Source organism: Chanos chanos, chromosome 7 (genome assembly GCF_902362185.1).
Source record: "Chanos chanos chromosome 7, fChaCha1.1, whole genome shotgun sequence".
In the NCBI taxonomy this organism is placed as follows: Eukaryota; Metazoa; Chordata; class Actinopteri; order Gonorynchiformes; family Chanidae; genus Chanos; species Chanos chanos.
This window is the reverse complement of record NC_044501.1, coordinates 17,122,700-17,142,658: the sequence shown is the minus strand read 5'-3', so window position 1 is coordinate 17,142,658 and position 19,959 is coordinate 17,122,700. Positions and strand designations below refer to the sequence as shown.

The 19,959-nt window shown below is 42.4% G+C and overlaps 2 protein-coding genes across 2 annotated transcripts in view; one reads left to right on the top strand and one right to left on the bottom strand.

Annotated features, from left to right (window-relative positions):
- The window catches only part of fn1b (fibronectin 1b), a 29,944-nt gene extending 18,465 nt beyond the window's left edge, over positions 1 to 11,479 (top strand). The window contains exons 26-46 of the mRNA XM_030780952.1: positions 290 to 478; positions 713 to 802; positions 1,038 to 1,304; positions 1,788 to 1,904; positions 2,036 to 2,194; positions 2,527 to 2,682; positions 3,184 to 3,297; positions 3,597 to 3,866; positions 4,002 to 4,189; positions 4,566 to 4,653; positions 4,967 to 5,146; positions 5,555 to 5,644; positions 6,271 to 6,459; positions 6,629 to 6,718; positions 7,406 to 7,857; positions 8,152 to 8,290; positions 8,488 to 8,649; positions 8,764 to 8,889; positions 9,299 to 9,405; positions 9,647 to 9,760; positions 10,359 to 11,479. Coding sequence (XP_030636812.1) covers positions 290 to 478; positions 713 to 802; positions 1,038 to 1,304; positions 1,788 to 1,904; positions 2,036 to 2,194; positions 2,527 to 2,682; positions 3,184 to 3,297; positions 3,597 to 3,866; positions 4,002 to 4,189; positions 4,566 to 4,653; positions 4,967 to 5,146; positions 5,555 to 5,644; positions 6,271 to 6,459; positions 6,629 to 6,718; positions 7,406 to 7,857; positions 8,152 to 8,290; positions 8,488 to 8,649; positions 8,764 to 8,889; positions 9,299 to 9,405; positions 9,647 to 9,760; positions 10,359 to 10,436 — 3,365 coding nt within the window. The 3' untranslated portion in view covers positions 10,437 to 11,479. The remainder of the gene's footprint in view (positions 1 to 289; positions 479 to 712; positions 803 to 1,037; positions 1,305 to 1,787; positions 1,905 to 2,035; positions 2,195 to 2,526; positions 2,683 to 3,183; positions 3,298 to 3,596; positions 3,867 to 4,001; positions 4,190 to 4,565; positions 4,654 to 4,966; positions 5,147 to 5,554; positions 5,645 to 6,270; positions 6,460 to 6,628; positions 6,719 to 7,405; positions 7,858 to 8,151; positions 8,291 to 8,487; positions 8,650 to 8,763; positions 8,890 to 9,298; positions 9,406 to 9,646; positions 9,761 to 10,358) is intronic.
- A 279-nt stretch (positions 11,480 to 11,758) lies between these two features.
- atic (5-aminoimidazole-4-carboxamide ribonucleotide formyltransferase/IMP cyclohydrolase) lies at positions 11,759 to 19,356 on the bottom strand. Its single transcript, XM_030780534.1, has 15 exons — positions 19,341 to 19,356; positions 18,546 to 18,672; positions 18,259 to 18,402; positions 17,503 to 17,591; positions 17,035 to 17,186; positions 15,408 to 15,564; positions 15,101 to 15,226; positions 14,863 to 14,970; positions 14,456 to 14,541; positions 14,178 to 14,267; positions 13,881 to 14,006; positions 13,384 to 13,476; positions 12,984 to 13,166; positions 12,539 to 12,694; positions 11,759 to 12,346 (listed from the first exon to the last, which is right to left on the bottom strand). The coding sequence occupies exons 1-15, from the start codon at positions 19,354 to 19,356 to the stop codon at positions 12,227 to 12,229; spliced, it is 1,773 nt and encodes a 590-aa protein (XP_030636394.1). The 3' UTR covers positions 11,759 to 12,226.
- Between the last annotated feature and the right edge of the window lie 603 nt (positions 19,357 to 19,959).

Genomic DNA, 19,959 nt, shown 5'->3' with positions numbered 1-19,959 from the left:
AACCTAATGATGTGTTCTATTTCGTGAAGAGTTATTAATCAGCTATTAATCAGGCCCTCTACCACCAAATGGACAGGCTGTTTCCCAGTCCTATTTGAACGCACTTCACCAAGCCAATCAAGGTCCATCCTGAGCTGTGCAAAGCACATTACATCAGAAATAACTGAAACTCCTTCTTAAAGGCTGGTTGGCAGTCCCTCCTGTATGTGGTACCACTGGTTCTGGAAGTGACTCTGCTAACAGAAGCGATTTCAGCTTAAGTAACTTTTCTACTTGTGTTGTTCCTCAGCCGTCCCTGCTCCCAAAAACGTGAACTTTGATGAGGTGGGCCCAGACTCCATGCGTGTATCCTGGACTGCACCCGCTGTACACCCTAATGACATCACGCGCTTTGTTGTCCGTTATCATCCCGTGCACAACGACGATGACACCCAAGAGGTCAATGTGGGCGGAGGTACCAACTCTTTCGTCCTGCAGAGTAAGTGCTTAGTTCTTCCTTTCCTTTTACAGCTGGCACTTAAGAGAACTGTTGCGGAGTGTATTATAGTGTATCATCAATAGTGATATTCTTATTGTGCAGCACTTTATAACAGTTCTTTTGTCAATAATAAAATGCTATTACTGCAAATTGTCAGTGTCTCATGAAATACTGATGTTGCCTACTACTTGTTTTCACAATTTCTCCCTTTCTCCCCGTATTTCACGTCTGCAGATTTACTGCCAAACACAGAGTATCTGGTGAGCGTCGTGTGTGTGTACGAGGAGCGAGAGAGCACACCTGCGACTGGCACTCAACGAACACGTGAGTATGTGTGTGTGTGTGTCTGTCTGTCTGACTGTATATAATCATTCTACCTTTTAAAACCCAACAAAATGATCACAATTTCAAACATACATCTTACAAAACATATATATACATACAAAGAATAGTCTAGAACCGTGAACTTTATACCGTCTTTTAAAGCATGAAGGGGCTCTCACATTCCTTTAGCATGTTTACTCTTTAACTCTTTCTCTGTTTCGCTCATCTCCCTCAGTCCTGGATTCACCCACTGGTCTGGACTTCTCTGATGTTTCCACCAATTCCTTCACTGTTCACTGGGTGGCCCCACGAGCCTATATCACTGGCTACCGCATCCGCTATCAAATGACCAAAGGCGGTCGTACTAAGGAAGAAAGACTTCCCCCGAACCGTAACCGTTACACTCTGATGAACCTGGTCCCCGAAACAGAGTATGTGGTCCATGTCTACGCCATCAGTGGCTCCGAAGAGAGTCTGCCCCTCACTGGAACTCAGGCCACAGGTAAGGATACTGCTGTCCCCTCTTCAAAATTTCATTAATTTACTGTTCTCTCTGTCTACTTATCTCCCTATCCCCATCTACTTTCTTTCTCTGTCTCTGTCTCTCTGTCTCTGTCTCTCTCACTCTAGGTTTTTCTCTCTTGTCAAATTGCCCCTGGAAATGGGCACTTTGTTATAGTCAGACCCTTCTGTACTTCAGTACTCTTAACTGTCTGCCTGTCCTTTTTGATACGGCTGGCAATGACTCATTTACTCATTGACTGCCTCATCAAAAATACAGCATTCACCTAAGGTGTCATTAAAAGAAAAACTCACCTCTTTACTATATTCAAATAATTCACCATCTTTGCTATGAAATTTGTCTTGCAATCATATGAACGACTAACACAAGCATTAGGATGATCGTACAAACAGTGAAACAGAAGTTTCCAGCACTTTCAGTTGCCGTTGCACATCCTCAACATCAGTGTACTTGCCTCCACAGTTTCTGATGCCCCCACTGATCTAGAGGTGGTGGATTCAGGCCCCACCAGCATCACCATCCGCTGGGATGCCCCTGCTGTCCCTGTACGCTTCTACAAGATCACTCACGGAGAATCAGGTAATTGAGTTAGTCAGTTTTAACAAACTGAGTGACCCATAAATACTTCCTGTTGTCCATATATATACAGATATTCCACCCTGTGTAGGTATGTCTAAAGACTTTTTTTCCATTCATTCCTGTGCTAACAGGGGAGACACCCCAGGAGTTCACGGTACCGGGGACTCAGACAACAACCACTATTGATAACCTGAGTCCAAACACTGACTACACCATCACTGTATACGCAGTTAGTGGGAGAGGGGATAGTCCGGCAACCAGCACACCCATTTACATCACTCACAGGACCAGCAGTGCCCGTGAGTAGCAATGATACAAAAACTGATCTGGGAACAGGTTTAATGAAAATACGATCACAACCCTAACATTAAACAACACTGGTCATGTATGAGGTCTGTGATTTGTAGGTAACTCTGACAGTACTTGAAAGTGAAAAAATCCAGTGATTTGTTACTGTTGTGAAATTGCTTAAGATATGATTATCATCCTTACTGTTATGTGTACAAATGGCACTGTGTGTCTTATCTCTCCTGAAGCATTTACTGCTCTCTTCATAATATCTTTTATCCACACCTCTCTTTCTTTCTTTCTTTCTTTCTTTCTTTTTCTTTCTTTTTCATAGATGTTCCATCTCCCCCTGGAATGGAGCTGACAGATGTGAAGGAGAGAACCATGACTGTGCGCTGGACTCCTGCTAAAGGACCCATCTCTGGATACAGGGTGACTGGGGTCCCCAAGCGTGGTGTTGGTCCTTCAGTCTCCAAAACCGTGGGACCTGGTAATGTCTCTATGTCTGTGTCTGTCAGCATTCAAAAAGTGTAAAAAAAAAAAAAAAAGCTTTCTTTTTTATTTCTGATGTTTAAAACCAGTCTCTGTGATGATGAAGTAGGAATGTCCTGTTTAGGTTATGAGATTATCCAAAATACATAGAAACATTTTTTCTTAGACTTTTATCCTTGTTAGTATAAGACACAGAAATTAATATTCACATTCATACATGCACACACACACACACACACACACACACACACACACAAACACACACAGTCACTGGTTTAAGCAGTTACGTTTTCTTTACTCTGACCCTTAATGTGAAATTTGTATATATTATTGTAACTTATTTTGTTGGTAAACGTGACATTTATTAGTAAGGTGTGTTTTCCACTGCTCCCTAGATTTACCAAGCTCTACATGCATAACCTGAAATGCATTGCTTTTTTAATCAAAAGTCTGTGACACCGAGTCTGAGTTCTGCATGGTCTCTTCCTGCTGTTTACAGATCAGACAGAGATGACATTCACTGGTTTGATGCCAGCAGTGGAGTACACAGTGAGTGTCTATGCTATTGGCACAGATGGAGAGAGCCCCCCAGTGGTGGATAAAGCTAGTACAAGTAAGTAAGCCCGCTCAATAGCCAGGGGTACCATCATCCTTTGGCAGTTTGGTTCATATTGATTATTGTTGATCCCGGCACTGTTAGCCTAATTTAAATTACCGTAGTATTTTTTTTTAATGAAACCTAGAACTGAGTAGACATTAAACTGGTTAAAGTGCCACGGTTATTGTATTGAACCAAATATATGGTCATTTAGAATGTGTTTAATGCATAATATGTATTAACCATCAATAAGAAGTACCGGCATTGCTTAGCAAAAACTAATCTTCTATCTTTCCTTTGTATCCGCCCTGCAGCCCAGGACCAACCCAAAGACTTGACTTTCTCTGACGTGGACACCACTTCCCTGCGGGTGACGTGGGATGTTCCAGACAGGACCGTGACCTCGTACAGAGTTCTCTACTCCAGCTCCGAGGAAGGGGAACGCGAATACCAGCCCGCCCCGAGAGGCCAAGACGACAGCGTGCTGTTGCGTGGTCTGCGTCCAGGGACCGAGTACACAGTCAAAATCATTCCCATGCACGGTCGCACCCCCAGCCAACCACTGGAGGGCACCCAGCATACAGGTACCGCCCACTAGTCCCAAATGAGCTCTCATTGGCCAAAATCCATCATCCATCATTTACCCTAAGAACATATTTGACACATCATATCTCTAGCATCACTGAATATGAATGTTGTTTATCCTCCTCTTTCTGTAGCGATCCCCGCTCCCACCAACCTGCAGTTCATCGATGTCGGGCCCTCCGCGTTCACCGTGGTCTGGCGTGCCCCCAACGTCAGACTGTCTGGCTACAGGATCACGGTGAACCCCAAGAACGTCAGAGCCCCATCTAAAGAGATGAACATTGCCCCTGATTCTACACAGGCCCACATAACTGGACTTATGGTACAGAAAATCCTCAATAAAATACATTTCATTTTTTAAACATAGATAAATAACTTTAACATACCGTAGGTTAAATGTATGTGGCATTTCAAAAAGAAAATTCTACAGGTCATCTCCGTGTGGCACTCGGCTTAAGGCACTGTCAGCTTAAAGCAAAATTTGCATATTGCATGTTTAGTTCCTGAGGGAAGGGTTTATTGAATTGTCTTTGAAAAAAAAAAAAATGTTAAACTGAAGGTGTGTGTGTGTGAGAATTTTTTGTGTGTGTTCATGTACATGTTTTATTGTAATGGATACACTTAAGTGTCATTTAAAAAAAAAAGTGATGTGAGGTGTGGTGTGTACCAGCGTTGAACATTATTCTGGTCTCTTGTAGGTTGCCACTGTGTATGAGGTGCATGTCTATGCGCTGAAGGATTCAACCAGCAGCAGGCCTCTGACAGGGGAGGTTACCACCACTGACAGTAAGTGGAGCTCCTGTATTTCACTCTCACTGCCAGAGTAACGTGAGAGACAGAGGAAGACACTTAAGGCTAACAGACTATTTTGAATTTATTCATTGAAGATTTTTTTTCATTTAATGAAGATATAAAAACTGCACGCCTTAGCCTGACGTTTGGCTTGTTTAAGCATGTATGAAAAATAAAAATTGCATTTTTTATAAGCTTTTACATGATGTCTTCGTCATTTTTGGGACATTCTCTAACTGAGGTGTTTTGGGATGTTAGCCCTGCCTGTGTTTTAAGTCAAAGTGTTTTTCCCTCTTTGGCTCCACAGACATCAGCCCACCCCGCCGCGTCCGCATTTTGGACGTGAAGGAGGCTTCCGTTACCCTGACTTGGCGTGCCAAAACTGAACCGAGGACAGGTTTCCTCATTGAGGCCACACCCACCAGTGGCAGCTATCCCACCATCAGGGAGACCACGCCCGCTGATGCTCATACCTACACCATCTCTGGTATAAATATTAAGACCAGTGCTCCCAAGAAAACAAGATCCGATTTAAAATCAGTGATTCACAAACCTGTGCTTCCAGTTTTACAGTGTTCAAGTATATCTGCATAGATCCTGGACAATACCTTATGGCAAAATCTTTTACCAGCACAAAGAATGATGAACCCAAGTATATTAAATAAACATAACACAAGAGGAATCACATTTATCTGTGCAACTAAACAAGTCTCAACATGGCGTTATTGTCATTCTCCTAACACTTTTATATGAATTTTAATAGTGTTTCCTATTATTGTGTTGGGATACATCTGCTTGCTATGTGGCACAGACCATCACTGATCAGGTAGTGGTAGGTATGCTACATCCAGGCTATGAATATATCTGAGTGTTTTTGTATTTATCTCTTTCCCAGGTCTGCAGCCAGGCACCAGCTACACAATCTACATCTACACATTGAATGGCAACAGCCGAAGTGATCCCTTTGTCCTGCCCGTCGAAACAGGTACCCACACACACTCTATACACATCTGTCTCTCAATGTCAGGCCAGTGTCTGCTCATCAGTTCTATCCCAGAATGTCCAGCCCCGATTATTGATTATTCAACTTTGTCAAACTATCATGCATATTCAAATAGGGCAGGGTAAGATTTGATATAACATTATAGACAGCTTACATTTACCATACTGGTTTAAGAACTTAATATCCAACTCTTAGAATTAAACTGTAAATTAAAGATTAAAATTAAAGAGTAATATTAAGATTGAAGATTAAGATTAAGACTGACTATCTAACTCTTAGAATTAAGATGTAAATTATTGAGCTATGTATTTTTACCAGATACAGTATGTCATGGCCATGTTCTAAATGACTTGCCAGGTTTGCTGATGCCGTGGTCAAGTGGTCAAATTTTAGATGGAAATTTCTTCGTGTAGAATCTAGACAGAAAACACTCTGTAGATTGTGCTGTTACTGATTCGTGTTAGTTCAGCCTTGCAAGTCAAGGTTCTTTGAGATTTATGATCATCAGATACAGTGCACAATATGACTTTGTGTTTGTGTGTGTGTGTGTGTGTGTGTGTGCATGTGTGCGTGTGCGTGCGTGTGTGCGTTTGTGTGTGTTTCTGCAGTTCGGCCAGCTGTCCAGTCTCCCACCAACATCCAGTTCACCTCTTTGACCCCCAACTCAATCTCCTTCACCTGGCATCCTCCCACCACTCGCATCACAGGATATTATATCACCTATGAGGAATCAGGAGGGGCCCCCAGAGAACTCCTGCCCCGCCCTCATGCCAGTGTGAACTATGCCACCATCACTGGTAACAAACACGCTTTTGTTCTCACACTCACAAACACATTTTACTTGCCTTGACAAACTGTAAACCTAGTTACAGCATTCATAGAGTAATGTGTTCTTTAATTTGTTGATTAATTTTATGATTAATTTTATAAAAGAGTTACTTGGCTAATGAAATGTGGGGATTTCAGGTTTGAAACCAGGAACTGAGTACATCATCAAGATTATTGCTCTTGTGAATACTCAGAGAAGCTCCCCATTGGTTGGCAAGGCCAGAACTCGTAAGTCTGTCCACACACACAAACACACACACACACACACATACACATACATACACACACACATGCCCGCACACATTTCGGTGTACTCCTCAAACTCTCTTTTTGTTGCTGAATGGTAAAAGTACAAAAAAAGTAGTTTGAGTAACAGCATGGCCTTAGCAGGCTGCCTCTGTACTGCTCTTTAATACAAATTCAGTGAAATTACTAGAGTCTTCTGAAATTTGTTAAAAAAAAGCTTGAAAAAAAGCTTAAGCTGACGGTGAATCTGTTCAGTTACATAAAGCTTTTTTTAATTTATGCGTTATGACTTTATTTCAAAGCCATATTTCCAGCAAATAACAGTGCATTTTCTCTAAAGAAATGCTGAAACGTTTAATGCCTGTTTGACTCAAAAGTAAAATGGGGACAACTTGAAATTGCCATTGCTTAAACAGGTCTGGTAATGAGACCTTGTGAGTCTCACTACCCTCACCAACTGATCCAGGCACAGATCTACCTATTCCAAAATAATGCTCATGCAAAAGAGCAAACAGGTATTCCTGATCTAGGATCAGTTAATATGGCAGGTAAAGCCCAGTGCTCCCTGGCTGGATCTGCACTGCCCAGCTGGCTGTCAGGCGCTACTGCAGCCTCCCTCTTCCCCCTCTTTACCCCCTGCTTGGCTTCTAACCAATCTCTCCCGCTCAGAATCAACCTCCATGCTTCTGCCGCCGACGCCACCACGCCAAGGCACCCATGAGCACCTGGACGTGCCCGAGAGTGAATTCGATGACAACAGCGTTCAGGTGGTGGGCACCAACGGTCAGGATTCGCTAGGCCAGCATGGCCAAAGCGTCGAGTACACTGAATACAACAAGCACAACCAGCCCACCCATGGGCCCCAGCATCCTCACATACCCCAGGTGGGCGAGACCCTGGTCTATGTCCCCCAGACTGGGCCCGGAGGACCCCGGGTACCCATAGTGCATGTGAGTGAAGGGCCGGGCCACGGCCTCCCTTTGCATTTTCCAGAAAACGCGACAGGAACGCCCCAAGAAGCCCAGACCCAGACCACCATCTCCTGGAAACCCTTCAAGCAGAGTTCAGCATACCTGGTGTCCTGTAACCCAGTGACCCACAGAGAGGAGCAGTCGTTCCAGGTGAGTCTCACAAAATCCTTGATTTATCCCAATAGCATTCTCCGAGCAATGCCACTGATGTGAAGGCAGGGGGATGAATGCAACATTTAGGGTTTCTTCTCTTTTTACAAAAAAAAAAATCAGTTAATTACCAAATAATTCACGAAGTTTGTCATGATATGGAGTCTCAAAATGTTACACGGTGCTGGCTACACTGACTATCGCTATACCGAACCAGTCAGTACTCATTTATTCAGTCTAAACAGATGCCAATTGTATTTCTCTGTTATTTATTGCATATTCCCCATTTGACAGATGCGTCTACCAAGTACCACCACCAGTGCTACTCTGATTGGTTTGACATCTGGTGCATCTTACAATGTTATTGTGGAGGCCCTAAAAGGACAGCTCAAGCACAAAATCCTGGAAGAGATCATCACTGCAGGAAACACAGGTTGAACTAAATCTAATTTACAGAGATGTAGCCAAAAGCTTATATAGTTATACTGACTAGTCACAAAACGTTCTTCATAATAACCATACTGATTTGAACTGGGATCTTGCCTCGCATGTTGTGTATTCAGAGTGATGAAGCATATGTAAGTTATGAAAATGTGTAACGTCTGATTCTCTGATCCTTTTTGCATCTAGTCCCCGAGGGTGCTTCGACCAGCCCAGACTCATGCTACGACACCCTCACATCCACCTCCTATAACGTAGGGGAGGAGTGGGAACGCATGTCTGAGACTGGCTTCAAACTCTGGTGCAGATGCCTCGGCTTGGGCAGCGGACATTTCAGATGTGATTCCTCCAGTGAGTTACACCTTCCATTAAAGCTCTTCTGACCATGAATATAATATTTACAAGAAATACCGCGAGAAGACTCTACCGCTAACCCAAATCCTAACCCTTTGCTGTCTTAACCAGAATGGTGCCACGACCAAGGCCAAAACTACCGTATCGGTGAGAAGTGGGACAGACAGGGAGAGAACGGTCACATGATGAGCTGCACTTGCCTGGGTAACGGCAAGGGAGAGTTCAAGTGCGAGCCGCGTAAGTGCTTTCCACCATAAGTCTCCAAGTCTCCACTGAGAACAGAATATTCAATCTTGAACTTGAACATCCATCTTCAGACTTCTTAGCACCTGTAGGGTCGCAAAGTTTGCACTTATAGGCGATAAAAATCACTGTTTGTAAGCCTCTGGCAGATTGTTAGGTTCATTGAAATGACGTAGACAAAGGGTGATGAATAAATCATTTCAAAGAAGATGAAGTAATTTGACTAGCTTCATTGTTAGCATATGATAACTACCAAAAATGACCATGACTTAAGGCTGAAAGGTCAAAGGAGGTTATACACATAAAGCAAAATTAAAAGTGATTTTGCTTGTGGAAAAATGCAAGAGCTTAATGTATCACTGTGACTTGTCAGTGATTATTATATGTCTGTGGTTTTCTACAGATGAGTCGACCTGTTACGATGATGGGAAGATTTACCACGTGGGTAGCCAGTGGCAGAAAGAATACTTGGGAGCTATCTGCACTTGCACTTGTCATGGCGGACAGCAGGTACAAGCTATGACCACAGTGGTATTCCTGAATGTTCTGTTACCCCTCCCAAAATCACACAACTCATCATTCTTTCTGAAGGAAAATGACAAATCTCATATTTTGCATTACCATTAACGAGTTCAGTTCAACTCAGTTAGACACAGCATTGGAGCACGTCCGAATAAATCCTTTCGTTGGTGTAGTTTTTGTCAGAATGTGTGTGTGTGTGTGTGTGACATGCATCTGTGGATGTTTACAGGGATGGCGCTGTGAGAACTGTAAGAGACCTGGTGCTGAGGTGAATGCCGACCTTCTCCAGCCCGTCCGCTCAGATGTTTTCACCCGCTACAGAGACAGCACCGTCCGCAAAGTGGTGAGTCCCGCCTCTACGCTGTATTATCTTTAATGTCATCGTTATTTCTAATATATACATGTCTCACAATGAACAACAGAAGTTAGTTAACACCTTCATGCCTTGTACTAATGTAAAATCTGTTTCAACTCTAACGTAGTTCCCACCATAATGGGAATGGACGTTTGGAATGGACTTCAAATAAACATGGCACTCTGTGTGCTAAGATCTTGGTTATAGGCTATCAATATGATTAGTAATAGTGCAAGCCAAAACAGGATGTGCAATGCATTAAAAGCCAGCCATAATGTTCTGTAAGACTTTCAATAAGCAAGTAGAATCTACGTGTTTAAGTTGTTGTGCATAGTGATCATTATTGGCATTATGAGAAAATCTTTCTGAAAAAAAAAAAAGCTTTTTGAAAGAAAATGTGTAGCTTTTGAAACTTTTTGGGGAAAAATCCCATTCAAAGGTATAGTATTTTATTAGCCTGTAAGACAGAACTGTGTGCTTACAATATTTAGTGTAAGACTGCTAGTAAGATTGGTAAAATTGGTAAGATTGAAGTACTATGAAAAGAATTAAAAGTGACTAAGTCATTTTTCCTCAATTATTCCAGAACATTCAGTGTCCCATTGAGTGCCTTAGACCAGAGCTTCTCGCAGATGCAGTCGCCGCCCCCCACCCCAGACAGTGATCGACCAACGCCTTTTTGGACTGTGCCATTTCGCACCCCCCCACCCCCACCCCCACCCTATGACATCCCAGAGGGGAGACATGTAACAGAGATGTGACTTTTGAGACTGCTAACTCATTAAGTGCCTTAATCCTTCCTAATCGTATCAACCACCGCCGTACCGCTGCTTCACAGCCAAATCCTGCCACGATTCCCCAAGCGACAGCCACTTCCCTTCATTTCCTTTGATTGGCTGTCGTTTTTTCCATCAAGGGATTTGATTGGCTGATGTTTTTATGTTGTGTTTTTGTTGTTATTGAGTTTGGTTTGATGGTGTGGTTCTTTTCAAAGGCTGTTGAGTCTCAGATCTGTGTACCTAAGTAGTAGAGTTTATTGGATTAAGATGAGGAGGTTTCTTTAACAGTCTGGTACACAAGGATTTTGAGACTCCACAAATATAACAAAAGAACATCCCTTTTTGTTTTGTTTAATTCAACCATGTTTCAGTTATTTGACTACTCAATTTCCTAAAAGTAGCCATTGTTTTGTTTGTCTATGAAGAGTTCTCAATTGCAGCTTTGCATTGACTCTGGTGACAGAGTGTGTCTGGTTAAAGCGTCAAAACTACCTTCTCAGTATTGCACCCTGAAGTTGAAACGATCTATTTTTCTACTGAAATGACAAATGAGATGAAATTAACCTGTAAGAAAACAAGCACTGTTTTGAGAAAATGTTGGTGTACCTCTGTGGTACATTGAGGTTCGTCAATTTCCCAAATCTATGTTCTGAAGTTGACTTGTTTTTTGTTTGTTTTTCTTCTGTGGCTCACATTTGTTTGAGAGGAGTCAGCACTGTGCTTTATAACACTTACTGATTTTGATTTGATAATTTGTTGTAATTTTCTAACTTGCATCTTTATTTATCCCTTTATTCCTAAAGTGTTTGATTTAAATGCAAACAATGGAGTGTTGAGATTTGTTTTGATCATTTTTTACTGTAGGTGCCAAGTCTTCACTACTGTCAAATTCCCCTTTTTTGATAAAGTTTTACAAAGAACCTCAAAAGGCCTCATTGTCTTTCTTTTCAAATAGACGTGTTAGTTTCACATACTCTCTACCACTCACAAACGAAAAAAAAAGGTGTAGATATTCAAACACTGCAGTAATTTCCTCTAAAGTTCCTCTGACAAACACATGTAGAAGACAGCTATCATGCTCTCAGAGCAGTGAACAGCACTGGTAACCAGGAGGGTATTAGTACAAGCCTCATACACATCAGCATGTTACACTCACTAACCTCTCATCTAAAAAGGCAAGCCATAAAAAAAAAAAAAAAACCCAACATGTTCTCAGAAATGTGTTTTTATTGGACAAAACTTGTCAGCGTGGCAACACTGTTAGACATGAGACACTACAACAGATAATACAAAAGGAATGTTGTACAAAGTGTGTGGAGTGTGTCGAGTTACTGTTCTGACACCAGCCTGGTAAGAACTGTCGTCAGTTTGTACCGTCAACGTGTGGTTTGACAAACAGCTTACTTCATGCTACACTCTTAACACTAAAATACTGCAGCTATTTGAAATGACTAAGGGTTGAGTGTGTACATTAATTATATGTGAACAAAATTTATTCTATTTTGATGTAATATGATTGTCAGGTACGGATGGGGATACAGCCATGTTAAATGCATGAGGATCTGTTAGGCACAGTAGCTGTGTTAAGCTATACGACTAGGGGGTTAGTGTTTGAATGGTTTTAATTAGAGTGAAGGAGGTCTTCACTGTGTGAGGGCAGGGGGTTGAGTGGTGTTTAGTGGTGGAAGAGGCGCAGGTTGGTATGAACCAGGGTAATTCCCAGTTCGTTACAGGCGTTGATGACCACCTCGTCAGCCGTGGAGCCAGCCGGCGCGGCAATGTACTCCACACCGCTCTAAAAATGAGCAAACGCAAAACACAGAGAGAATGGAGTTTTGTACCATTCAACAAATGGGAAAAACAATTTGACACAATGTAAAGCGCTGATCTGGAGGACACCAAGAGAAGACTGGAACGTTCCAGCAAGGCAACGTGCTATTTGTGAGAAAGGGGTGTAAAAGGAAATAGGTCAGAGGCGACGTCTTACCCGCTTGGCTCGGTCCACGTTGTCTCGGAAGGGGAAGAAGGCATCTGAGCTGAGAGCGACTCCCTGCAGGGAACTGATCCACTTCTTTTTCTCGGTCTCTGACAGAGGTTCTGGAACCTCCTCAAACAGAGCCTTCCACGCGGCCAGGTCTGGACCCTGACGCACGTAAAACACGCCCTTCAATTTTAACCTTCCATAAGGACATTTGTAAACTGCTCAATACTTAAAGCTAAGTTCATCAGTCACATGGTAACAATAAAGGGCCAGACAGGGTCTCTGTTGCTCAACTCCTAGGTGAATGAACCAATCACTCAAGAGCACAACTGGACATACACATGTATGCACATACAGTGTGTGGAATCCAGCCAGCTTAAACTGACCTCATCAGACATTCAGTAGATAGCTAAAGCGGGTAACCTATATTAATTTGGTTCCTGTTCCATACCTCTCCGATGGTGCCGCTGACGTACTGGTCCACAGCGTTGGCCATCTCTGCACGCTTGACTCCACTACGGAATTTCATGCCCAGCACCCTGGGGTGGTGTCTGAGCCACCAGTTATCTGCTTTGTCCCCCGCTAGCCGAGTGCAGTGGATCCGAGACTGCTGTCCAGCCCCGATACCTACCACCTGACACACACACACACACACACACACACACACACACACACACACACACACGTGTGTGAAAAATGACCTGAACCGTGAATTGCCAATAATTTTTCTTAGTGTGTCAAGTTTTCATGTTGTGTAGGATTGTTGAAGAAGATGAACTACACCGACAATATCTATAGTGATTATTAGTGGTAACTTATCAATGCCAATGACAGTTTGCTTGGATGATTACCTGGCCATCCTTGGCATAGCACACAGAGTTGGACTGGGTGTATTTCACAGCGACGCTCGCAACGATGAGGTCACGCAAAGCTCTCTCCGAAAGCTACAGAAATCATCAGTTCAGTTACATGATTATGTTCAGCAAGGCTCCAAACCAACTAAGCCCCAATAGATCCCCTGGTGGAATTAAAATGTCCTTCCTGTTCCCAGAAACACATTTAATCCTCTGTATTCAGGATAAGGTTACTCTAAAATCGTCACCAATAAAGGTATACAACAAATTGCCATAGCAGTATCAAATTTGATAATTGTTTTAAAACCTTCTGCTATTCCTCCACTTTTAGCCTTACTTATGGGTTTGTTACTTTACATCAGCACATTATACTGTTGGAATTATGCCAACTCCACAAACGTACAAACTGAGATTCAGAAATAAACCAGTCATATTTACACTGAAGTGTCACACTCGTTAAAAAAAAAAAAAGGCATATTTTAACAAACACACACCTTCCCCTGAGAAACGACATTGTTGAAAAGGTCTTTGTTGATTGCCGCCCCGTTCCTCTTCTGCTTGAGATAGAGACCGAAAAGCACTCTCACCTCATCTTCGTCTGGCTCATAGCCCGGATCCATCTGAGAAAACAGGGGATGAAGGAAAAAAAAAAAAAAAAAGGAAGTGAAAGTCAGGAGAGGAGAAGAGAACAGCATGTTGATCATGCTGATGTTCCTCTTAAACTCCATGTGGTCAAAGACTTGGGCTTAGAGTCTTATCCATTTTTCTCATGTGTAATTTCTCCATTTTACCTGGAGGACACAATAGTTTCCATTTTTCTTTTTGGAGAGAATCCTCAGAGCTTCCTCATCATATCCAGGGGCAATGATGCCATCTGAAACCTACAAATATTAAAGATAAACCAATAACAGAGTTTATCTTCACTGTGTGGACGAGGGAAAATGCATTAGCGTGTGTGTCAATCCGCTACACTGGCGTGGCCAACGTCAAAAATGAAATGATATGCGCTATACATTTTTTTCCAAATCAGTGTGGTTCTTCAGAAAGAGAAACCATGTCTCAGACACACCTCTCTGGAGATGATCTTGGCGGTGGGAACGTCACAGACTTCAGACAGAGCAATGAAATCTCCAAAAGACGACATTCTGTCAGCTCCTAGAGCACAGAATCACACAAAACAGCACTGCCTGAATTTACACTCCTTTCACACAGACCCAGTTAAAAAAAAAAAAAAAAAATTCTATTAAACAACAAATCTAATTCTTCAAGTTTGCTGAGGTCATCTGTGTGGTCCAATGAATTGACCAGTGACTTTTATATTAACAATTCTGACCAAATGTAAGCCATGTAACAAGTCTCACACCAGCAGACTACAATTCACAAATGACAGGCTCTGGTCAATACGGTCATTGAGTGAGCATCCCAAATGGGCATATGACAGATGAGTGAAGAGGGTGGGGGTGACGGAGTAGAGACCTCTGGCTCTGGCGTATGCCGTGGCGAGCGGGGTGAGATCCTGCAGCATGTCGTTCACCATGCAGACCTTGGCCTCCTCCTCGCTCAGGGCCACACCCACTGCAGCACCTGCAACAGCACATCGAGCAGAGAGTATCTTTACCAAACAACCCCAAATACAGCAGGTAAGAAACATCTCTTTGAGTAGTTCATGTAATAAACAATAATCGTCTATAAGTGTGTGTGCATGCGTGTGTACCTGCAGGGCTGACGTGCTTGAAGGAAGTGGCTGCAGGTATTCCCAGTGCATTTTTCAGTTCTCTGACCAGCTGCCAGGCATTCAGGGCATCACACAGATTAATGAAGCCTGGAGAACCATTCACCACTGAGCCAGAAAGAGAGTGAGAGAGTATAAGGAGGAATAAAAGAAAAAAAACAACACAGAAACCCACAGAATTCATATCTTTTGTTATCAAAAGTCCTCAGAGTTGATATCATTTTTGCCACAGTGGTCTGTAAACTCTGTAAATTAGAAAGTGTGTGTGTGTGTGTGTGTGAGAGAGTACCTGTGAGTGGGAGAGTGGGCCGTAAGGTATACAGCTGAGCAGGGGCCTGGTGAGGGTTCATGCCATAGCGCAGGGGCAGCTGGGAAACCCCACGACTGTACTCACGACGGAAATAGTCGGAGATAGCTTCATCGTACTGAGCAGTGTGTGTAAACGCCTATTAAAGACAGACACAGACATTACAGGCCATTGCTGACAGAGAAGCACAGCCAACAGCAACACAACAGCAATGGATTGTTAACTAACCGTCGACACACAGAACTGTTGTGTTACTTGGTATCTAATTATTATGTTGCTGGAACTACTTAGGTCTGAAAGGATCTTTTGTCAAGTGTTTGAGAAAGTCTAGTGAGAACAACTGTGTTACTGTACTACTCTCTGTTTAAATGTAGCTTCTTCTGGAGAGCGATGCAAAGTAACTTATTCTGTAGGCTTGCCATAGATACAAGCTGTAATCCCTCAATATAGCAATTATACTATTCTTGCACTCCTTCGAGATCTAAGCCAATGAAGTTATTTGCAACTTCTCAGTCACAGCTACCTGAACAAGCCTCCCCTCCACCAAGGCAACATTAACGATTTTGAAGGGCAGAAACTTAATTCAAAAAAATGTATTTTTTTTCCAATTTAAACGACATAAGTCACTATCACAAACGAGGGCACAGTTTTACTCAAGGACCTGTGTGTTGAGGTTAACTGGAATATCTGAAGTTACCGGAATCACTGAGAGGTCAGAGGACCAACAGAGAATAAACCCGTTGAACTGGAGTCAGGCAAACACAAACGAAGTGTTACAACACTGGACAATGACAAACATGATAAAACTCCACAGACTGGACTTTGGTTAGCATTTTTTCTCCTTAAAATACAAACAAATACATTAGGCAACGGTGTTACATCTGCCAGTGTGGCGGTGATGGTCTTTCACCACACAAGTGACACATTGATGTCTTCCCAGGGTAGATATGGATCTGTCTCTCTTTGATTGCAGCTATGACTTTTCTGTTCATACAGTTTACAGCATGGAATTTCATCAGTCAGGTTGAGTTATTGCACAATGCCACATGAACTGTTGTATGAGTGCATGTTGTGACAGGTAACATGGGCCTTATGATTCAGACAAAGCAGGCAAGTGTGAGAAATATGCTTAAACTTTTAGTGGCAGAAGTTTGAAACTTAACACTTTCGGGAGCAAAATACATTACCTAAAAGCATTTAAAAGGCCATCTGTATTAACAGTGCTAGTACTTAGTACAGATTTTAACTCATATTATAAAGTTAATTTATTTTAGGATGACATATGAATCATAAATGTCCGTTTCCTGCCCGAACAAGCTTCAAACGTGACCTCGCAGAGATTGGAAACATTCATGTGTGCTGTAGCAGATGCACATTAGGCGCCATTTCAAATTGAACCAAACACAGCACGTCCAATGAACTGTTCTGGTTCTCCAGTCTCATGACATCGTAGAGCTGATGTTATCCACGTGAAGGTCACGTGATTGTTAAAGGAACATTTGCCACTTTGACTTTTAGAACGGAAGACTAGTATGAAAGGGTTATGACAATACCTGTAACAGTAACTCAGATCTGCATGTCTCCTACAAACTGTGCCTGTCATAGTTACCTTCAGAGCAAGGGTCTTGCGAGTGTCTAGAGAAGTGTCATTTTTCTCAGAGGCTTCCATCTCCTTGGCAATCAGGTCGTAATCCGAGGGGTCACAGACAATGGTCACTCTAGCATGGTTCTTAGCCGCAGCACGAAGAAGAGTGACACCTCCTAATCAAGAACGAGATAACATCAAGATGGTCTTTTGAAATCCTATAGGACCAGAGTTCATTTTTGCATTCATGCAAATTCATTGTGTATAGTAATGAGTAATGGTCCCTTCCACATGTTTGTCAAAAATGAAGAAAACACTTGGAGATCAGCATACATGATTGATGAGTCATATGAATCATTTTAATGTCTGTCCTGTATTGTGTAAGTAAAGAACTGCCTTTCCAGAAATGTTCTCTCTCCGAGCTTCACGTAACAGTGACCCAGATTTGCAGTATTCATGTGACACATCTGAAGATTCAGACCAACCACTCACCAATGTCAATCTGCTCCACTGCGTCCTCCACAGTCACATTTGGGGATGAGACAGTCTTGACAAACGGGTAAAGATTACACACAACCACCCTGCCAGGGGTCAAAACCAAATAAATAGTCAACAGGCATTACAAAAATAAACATGAAATCACAGAGTATTTTGACCTTAAGAATTGGCAGAGTCAAGGTCAGTCTAAACTTCAGCACATTTAACTTCAACAGCCTTACACTGCATCATTAATATCCAGATTAGTTCACACACCGATCTCGTTTTCTACACTTTAGGGACTGTGATATTAATATGCAATATTCATGTGTCTCTTCTAAACAGAGCATCAATTTTTCACAACCAAAGGCCATTCATAACTTGCTGTCTGTATCATGTGCAGTTTGGAACCTATCAAGTTCCCTTACATCAGTGATTAGAACGAATCAAAGAGCCCCAAGCCTGGGGTAATACCATGGCAGCAGTATTTGAATTATCCAATGATTAAGTTAAGGGCACGTGCTTCCACACAACACTGCGAGACCTGGGAGGTAATGCTGTAACTGATAGTCACTCCAGATTTAATTATGCCTCAAGTGAAGGTCATACGGTTTACATTCAGAAAGCGGAATGTCGAAGATTTAAGGACACACTCTAATTGTTACAATGTTGGTGAGCGAATTAGAAAAAACTAAGATATCCAGGACATTCACGACACGCAAGCAATCCCAAACCTGTACTGCTTTTTCTACTTGTTAGCGATTTTGTCACCTGACGAGACTGAAGCCTAATTTCTCCATGTCGGCCTTGTCAGAGGCGGTGTGTCGGGCCAGAATGCCCCCATGGACCGCGGGGTGTAACGTCTTCACCCTCCCACCCAGCATCTCCGGGAAACCGGTGAGCTCAGAAACGTCTCTGAGGGGGGAAAAAAGCATAGAATTTGACATGCAATAAAAGTGGACACATCTGCGCCAAAGAAATTACTTTTGCTTCCTTGCGAGCCAGATAAGACAGATGGACCGTTCTGAGGCGAAAGTGAGAAAAGTCAGCTGAAGTACCTGACTGTGAGTCCAGCATCGCGCAAAGCTTTCGCTGTGCCCCCGGATGCCACCAGTGAAAGTCCTACTGAAACAAGTCGTTTGGCGAAGTCTATCAGTCCAGTCTTATCAGATACACTCAGCAGTGCTAGAGAGAAAGAACCAGATAAGTTTTAACCGCATTTGCAACCAAAAACTTGGTGTGTATCGTAACTAAGTGCTAGCATTGGCAGAAAAATTACAATTAGCTAGCTTGGATTCACCTGGGCATAACAAAATACAATACATGCCGAGAGCAAATCTGAAGCAGCTCTTCAGTTTATGTATGAAGTTACAACTGTACCTGCTCCTGAGACAAAGATGCACAGACATCATTTCAATCATACATTAATTAGAGAAAGAGAGTAACTAAAACAGGCTAGCGTTAACTTAGCGATGTTACTAGGAGCCAAGTTTACATTACAAAAGCGAATTATTTAGCTGAACTACCCAAATATTAGCGTCTCATTTGAAGTCATTGTGAAACTTAAAAGTTAGTTGAACTTGGCGTCACCAGCACATACACTTGACTTGCTGGGTTTCCGTGTAACCTGGCAGCACGAAATCCCAAAACGAAGCCGAACAAGAAGAGGAACGCTAACATTCCTCAATTAATTTGACTAAAGAATCCGCCAAATCAACAAATGCGTTGTTACAGACTACTCGGGGCCTCACAGAAATGATGCATTTGATTGCAAGATCTTTGACGTCTCTGTTAAATCTTCTTCTTTTAAAACACATCAAAATATAGTTCATCCCAGGGGATTAAAAACGTACCTAGTTCGGATGCCATTGTACAAAGTTGATTTTATCTAGACTTGACAGACTGTCCAAGCTGTGCACTGCAGCGGGAATGGAAACACGTGGATTTGAGGAAAAAAAAAATATTCGACTAATTGCATTCTGGGAGTTTCATGATTCCTTCATTCCCGCCCCTCCAAAGTTAGTTGAACAAATATGCATATTTGGGACAGATATGTTAAAAATATCTTAGAGAAACGAGCATCAAATCGGTTTGATCAGTGGATGACAAAAGAGTAAAGGTCCAATCTTCTCGACTTCGTTTAAATTTAACTTTAAAATGACGGCTGTAATTTAAACTTATCACCACTAGAGGTCACTACCCACCAAACATAGTTTGACCAAACTGACTCTCCGGGAAAGCCAAATTTGTGTGGACCATGAGTGATAAACTAGTGGTTTTCGGGAGATTGAATGTGTATGAGTAGGCCTACGTGGGTGTGCTGACTTTTTACTATGACCTGCCTAAGTTGTAAGTGATAACAACTATTCAGCGTTTAGGCAGTCAAACTAAACAAATTAAATTGGGACATAGGCTGTTGAAATCATGCTCAGAAATGCAGGTCATAGAAGAGTTGAAGCAACTCTTTGGATA

Bases quoted from the DNA above. Each gene is read 5' to 3' on its own strand.
- atic (XM_030780534.1), bottom strand. The intron at 17,187-17,502 runs GTGAGTGGTTGG...GTTCTTGATTAG, and splicing joins AGTGGAGCAGATTGACATTG to GAGGTGTCACTCTTCTTCGT. The intron at 14,268-14,455 runs GTGTGTCTGAGA...TAATATTTGTAG, and splicing joins CCAAGATCATCTCCAGAGAG to GTTTCAGATGGCATCATTGC.